Raw genomic sequence first — 6,000 nt, forward strand, 5'->3', positions numbered from 1 at the left:
AAAAATATCCCAATAACTACAAAAAGAGAAAGGGGTCATTTCTCTTCCAATGTAATACAATAAAATAAAATTACAAAAGAGTTAGAGGCAGCTACATGTCTAGCATGCATGAGATTGTGGGTTACAAATCCTTGGAAATAAAAAGAAACTATACACACGTAAAAATTAAAAATTTCCTTTTCAAAAGTCAAAAAGGGTTCCAACTAACTGTTCTAAAAAATCGCTAAAGCCAAGGCTCAATGGCGGCACACCCGCTGAGCACACACGAGCCCTGGACCCTGGAGCACCTGCTCAGCACACACGAGCCCTGGAGCACCTGCTGAGCACACAGGAGCCCTGGACCAAGCCCCAACACTGTAATGGCAAAGCAAACAAGGAGTTTCAAATAATCAAATCAGTCATGAAACACATGAAACTATCTTTTCTTTTTTTCAGATAGGGTTTCTTTATGTAGATCTGGCTGTCCTAAAACTCACTATGTAGACCAGGCTAGCCTCTAACTAATAGAGACCTTCCTGCCTCTGCCTTTTGAGTTCTGGGATTAAAGTCATACACCACCATACCTGGCCAGAAACTTTTTTTGGTCTGTCTGTCTTTCTTTCTTTCTTTCTTTCTTTCTTTCTTTCTTTCTTTCTTTCTTTTTTTTTGTTGTTGTTGTTGGTGGTGGTGGTGGTGGTTGTTTTTGTTTTTTTTTTTTTTTTTTTTGTTTTTCGAGACATGGTTTCTCTGTGTAGCCCTGGCAGTCCTGGAACTCACTCTGTAGACCAGGCTGGCCTCAGAAATCCACCTGCCTCTGCCTCCCAAGTGCTGGGATTAAAGGCATATACCACCACTGCCTGACAGCCAGAAACTTTTTTGTGTGTGATGTGTATATAAGTGTTCATGTTTGAGGCCAGCCAGGGCCATATAATGAGTTTAAGGCCAGTCTACATAATGAGAACATATGTGTGTCTGCCACCCCCAAAAACAGCTTATGGAAACCCATACAGTGTAAGCTCATCTTAAGACATTTTATAGAGACCTGAATGTGGTGAATGCCTGTGCTGTAGGAAGCCCTCAAGTGAGTCTCAGACAGACTCTCAAGTTTGATGCTATCAATTGTTAGGGTAGCTGACCCCACAGGAAAGAAACTGCACATTCAAACTTAGAAATCTGAGTAGAGGACAAAGACAGGCGCAGGGCTCAGAGAAGCCACTGACAAAGATGATTCCTAAGGCAGAAACAATGGGCTGTTAGACTTAGGCCTGTCAACACTTCTCCCTAGTCACTACATTCCCAGAAGTATAGAGGGTCATCTGACAGAAACCATGTCCCTACAGCCACCCCCAGAAGCCCAGAGGAAGGGAGCCACTGAATCCACACCCTGACCTCACTCTCCTTCTACCTGTGGACTGCCAGCCCACTTGTGACTCCCAGCCAATCTGAAGCCACAGGACACGAAACCTCAGCTGTAGCCTGTGAGCCAACCTCCTGGATCCTCAGGAACAGAAGAGGGACAGCCAGCTCATAATGTCTAGACACGAATGGACTGTGGCACTTTTGGTTAAGCCGAGTGACTGGAAGAGGACCCTGACAGGGAACCTGAGTTACCTCACAGACACGTCGAGCTCTTCCTTTTCCATTTGTCTCTCTCCATCCTCTCTATCCATATCAGCGTCTTCCACTGTCTTTTTCTCCCCGTTCTGGAAGTACTGCTGTAGGGCAGTGTACAGCTTAAACACTTGACTGAAAGAAAGCTTACTGTAGGCCAAGATCATGTGGCGAAGAAACAGACCTACAAGATAAGACCACAGACAAGGTAAAACCATTAACTGAAATCCCAAGACTCAGCAAGACGCCCAGCCCCATTCCTCCTTCAGAGGAATCCTAGGTGCTGCCCTTCCTCCTCGAGTGCTCTTCCCTCAGGCTTCCCACTCAGGTCCCCGTCCTCTCCCATCTCTATCCCGCCAGTTCCCCATTGTCTTCACAGCTATTCAACTCTCTGAAACTACATAGTTACTATATTTGAGTCTAGTCACAAGCTGAGGAGTAATTACATTATCTTATTTACTGACTTCCTTTTTAACATCTGCCACCCTTCCTTCCAGCACAACTCAGTCTCTGTAAGAGGCAAGTCTATGTCTACCTTGTACATCCAAGACCTGGGAGCAGGAGACTGATAAACAACTGACGTTGACTAACATAAAAATGACCATGCAACAGAGTCAGAGGGGAAGGGCACGGGAAACAGTTAGTAGAAAAGCATCAAAGAAATGTCACGTGTGCACATACTTCAAATACTAAAGCAAGAGTGTGTTTTCACTTACCTTGCTTCCTAAGTTTGGCTGGTGACCCCCACTTACAGTTGCACAACACAGGCAAGAGGTCTGCAGCACTGTGGAAAGAGCTGGGCAGTCCTAGAGACCCCAGACCCAGGCTAACCACTGCAGATAAAACAGAGGTGCTTGCAGCCCTAGAGACCCTAGACCCAGGCTAACCACTGCAAATAAAAGAGGTGCTTGCAGCCCTAGAGACCCCAAGCCCAGGCTAATCACTGCAGATAAAACAGAGGTGCTTGCAGTCCTAGAGATCCCAGACCCAGGCTAATCACTGCAGATAAAACAGAGGTGCTTGCAGGCCTAGAGACCCCAAACCCAGGCTAACCACTGCAGATAAAACAGAGGTGCTTGCAGCCCTAGAGACCCCAAACCCAGGCTAATCACTGCAGATAAAACAGAGGTGCTTGCAGCCCTAGAGACCCCAAACCCAGGCTAACCACTGCAGATAAAACAGAGGTGCTTGCAGCCCTAGAGACCCCAGACCCAGGGTAATCACTACAGATAAAACAGAGATGCTTTGTCACAAGTCATGGTCAAATAGAGAACAAAATGGGAAGGCAGTAAATACAAACTACAACACAACCAGCACCCTAGTCTGCTAGTTCAGGTGCACCAAAGTCATGACAGATGCCCCTCAGAAACCTGCTCACTCCAATGGAAACGCTCTCTGCTCTTCTGAGAAGTTGCATACCTACTACACTTGTTTTGTGAACCTCTGGTTCAGTTCCAGAAAAAGAATCTGAAAGGTCATCAAAAAACTGTTCCATGTCCTTCAGTTCGCCTTCGGCCATCAGCTTGATTCTGAATGAGAAAATTGGGATGCATGTTTTAGGAATGCCGGCTGCACATCCTCCACACTTCACATTCCTGAATTAATGACAATTCTACTTAAAGGTGATTTCAAGGTTTGTTTAAAACTGTGGCTTCTAAGACAAACCTCATAATCCATTTAGAATGCCACACCCACATTCCTTAAGAGTATCACACATTGCTTGCTTACTATATAACATTCATCAAAGTAAAAATGGAATTATCTAAAACAACTACAAAGGAGGTAATTCTACACAAAATAATACACCTAGGGGGAAGAATACATAAACCCTGTATCTAATGTAATCCATTAAAAAACACCTAAATAAAGGTTCTTAGGAAAACAACCTCTCGATTAATCCTAGCTTTAGCGCCCCATGTATCCCAGCTGGCTTCCAAATTGCTTGGTAGCCAAGGAGGAATTTGTACTTCTGTTCTTCCTGCCTCTACCCCCCAAATTCATGGATTACAGCTGTGTACCACTATGGCTAGTTTAAAGTGCTGGGCACAGAACCCAGACTTGGTGCACAAGAGGCAAGCGCTTTACCAACAGGGCCACACCCCTATCATTTTAGAAAAGACTTAATTGCTACCCACTCCTTTGTAATCTTCACCCAACCCTTTGCAGAAAGTTCACCTGATCTGCACTGAATTTGCCAGCTGAGGACACGATTCTTCAATTAGCTTGTACAGCTTTGACAGTGTAATATCTGGGCCCTGCGTAAAAAGGAGAAATAGGAAGGTTAGAGATAACGGGCATTAAAGAGTCATTTATCAATCATTCCAAACAAGACATATGGAATCAGGATTTTCCTGACCATGCAAAACACCAAGACATACTTCTCATTTGTAGAGTGTTTTAGTTTAGTCAATGAAATAGTTTATTATAAAGAGAAGAAGAAAAATAAACAGGATTTATAGGACAAGGCTCCCTTTCCTTTGTCACTCTATAAACAGGCAACATGGAACCTGTCTCCTTCATCACTTAAATGGACTTAATAATCACTATCTCCTTTGTTTGTGGCAAAACTTAAGTGAGTGAACGTGAGGGGCTTTGTACACTAGGAAGCACGATACAAAGGGGGTGCTCTAGTGCGTGCGAGTATAAACACACTCCATCCTTTCCTGAACTGGGGAAGGAAGGCTGCCTAACCCCAGAAGCAGCACCTTCGATAGAGGAGGTTTAAAATTACACACTGGAGTCATTTTTGAAAGTCGGTGTTTACATCACTCTAGACGTGGGTAACCCAATTCTAGTTCTTGGGAAATTGTAGTTGACATATATTATTTTAAAATAGCCTGTATGGTTGGGTATACACCTTTAATCTCAGCACTCAGGAGACAGAGGCAGGGGGATCTCTGAGCTGGAGGTCATCCTGGTCTACAGAGCTAGTTCCAAGACAGCAAGAACAACACAAAGAAACCCTGTCTCGAAAAACAATCTAAAATAGCCTGTATGTTAAAACAAAAACAAACAAGAAACCTTAACTTATCACTTATAGAAAAGAGGTAAATTATGTTGGTTATCTTAATATGAAAGATGATGCAGCTATTCTTTTTGACTGACACGGAGCTCCAAGACTTGTTAAGTGGAAGAACGTTTAGCAAGTACCTTTTCAAACTAGTACTCAACAATTCGATGGATTAATAGTGAAACTCTCTGAAAACAAACAAAGCAGAACTGGAAGGCATGGAGTACCCCACTTTCCAGAAGACCAAGGCTCTGAAACAGTAACCCTACCCCTAGTCAGTCAGATTATACAGGAGCCTAATGTGGACCTGCAAAAAGAATGAATGTATAAAGCATCTGCCCATAGTAGGCGCTCATAGACTCTAGCTAGAGGCATTCATGTTATTTTTTCAAATTCCTCTAGAACAGAGGTGAACCCCCGCACCCCCCCCCAGGCCCCGGGCTGGACCGTCCCCGCCCCCAGGCGCAGGGCGGGGCCCACACCAAGCGCGCGGAAATGGGCGGGAAAGAGTGGGCGCCTCTCACCTGCAGCAGTGGCAGGAGCAGCTGGTTGAGCTTCCGCCGCTCCACGAGGCTGACAGCACCCTCTCCCGTGCGGCCCATCTCGTTCAGCAGCACCAGGACCGCGATCTTATAGGGCGTTACCCAGTCCTTGATGCCAAACAAATTGGCGTGCACTACCCCGTTGGTCATCATTGGATTGAAGTATCGGCTCTCGTGGACGCTGGCAATGACAGGCCTTCAAGGCCTGCCACGCGCCGCGCCCACGAGCCGCCTTACGCCATGGCTGCACCCGCCCGGCACCTAGCCCGCCCAGGACTGTTTCCCACCGCAGTCAGTCCTCTGTGTCCCGGCGTGCCTTCGACCAATCATAGAACATAAGGAAGACTGACGGCCAATCAAAATATCTAAACGTAGAGTAAGGGGGTGGGACATAAGTGGTGTTACCAGAAATTAGTTCCCTACAGAAACGCTCGACCAAGGCGAACAAGTTCCTAGTCGACGTGGACAAGGATCTGTTAGAAAGGAAAAGGTAATGATTTTGGTCACAGAGTGACCTACAGGCCACGCGTGTATTTATTTAATTTGATCTCTCCCACCCCCATTTAATTGCATTTTTGCCTCTGGCGGTACACGAGGTTGAACAAGACGCCTCGTATATACCAAGGAAGCTCTCTAACAAAGATCTTCAACTGAAGCAACGCTCCTCCCCTTTTTGAGACAAAACAACAACAAAAACAAAAAAAAAATTACTAAGTAGCGTAACCTGGCCTTGAACTCGTGATTATCATACCTGTCGACGACCACCTCAGTAGCAGAGATGATTTGAATGCTCTACTCTGCCCAAAAGTCATTTTTGAATAATTGTATTTAAAAGCAATGGGATTAAATTGGCTGGCA

At 45.3% G+C, this 6,000-nt stretch overlaps 1 protein-coding gene across 3 annotated transcripts in view; it reads right to left on the reverse strand.

Moving 5' to 3' along the window:
• Anapc5 (anaphase promoting complex subunit 5) overlaps positions 1-5,446 on the reverse strand; it is a 30,128-nt gene extending 24,682 nt beyond the window's left edge. For all 3 annotated transcript variants that reach the window (XM_076922785.1, XM_076922786.1, XM_076922784.1), the window contains exons 1-4: positions 5,125-5,446; positions 3,766-3,845; positions 3,010-3,119; positions 1,591-1,774 (exon numbers count right to left, since the gene is read on the reverse strand). In XM_076922785.1, coding sequence (XP_076778900.1) covers positions 1,591-1,774; positions 3,010-3,119; positions 3,766-3,845; positions 5,125-5,295 — 545 coding nt within the window. In that variant the 5' untranslated portion in view covers positions 5,296-5,446. The remainder of the gene's footprint in view (positions 1-1,590; positions 1,775-3,009; positions 3,120-3,765; positions 3,846-5,124) is intronic.
• Between the last annotated feature and the right edge of the window lie 554 nt (positions 5,447-6,000).

This window comes from Arvicanthis niloticus, chromosome 24, assembly GCF_011762505.2.
Source record: "Arvicanthis niloticus isolate mArvNil1 chromosome 24, mArvNil1.pat.X, whole genome shotgun sequence".
Classification (NCBI taxonomy): Eukaryota; Metazoa; Chordata; class Mammalia; order Rodentia; family Muridae; genus Arvicanthis; species Arvicanthis niloticus.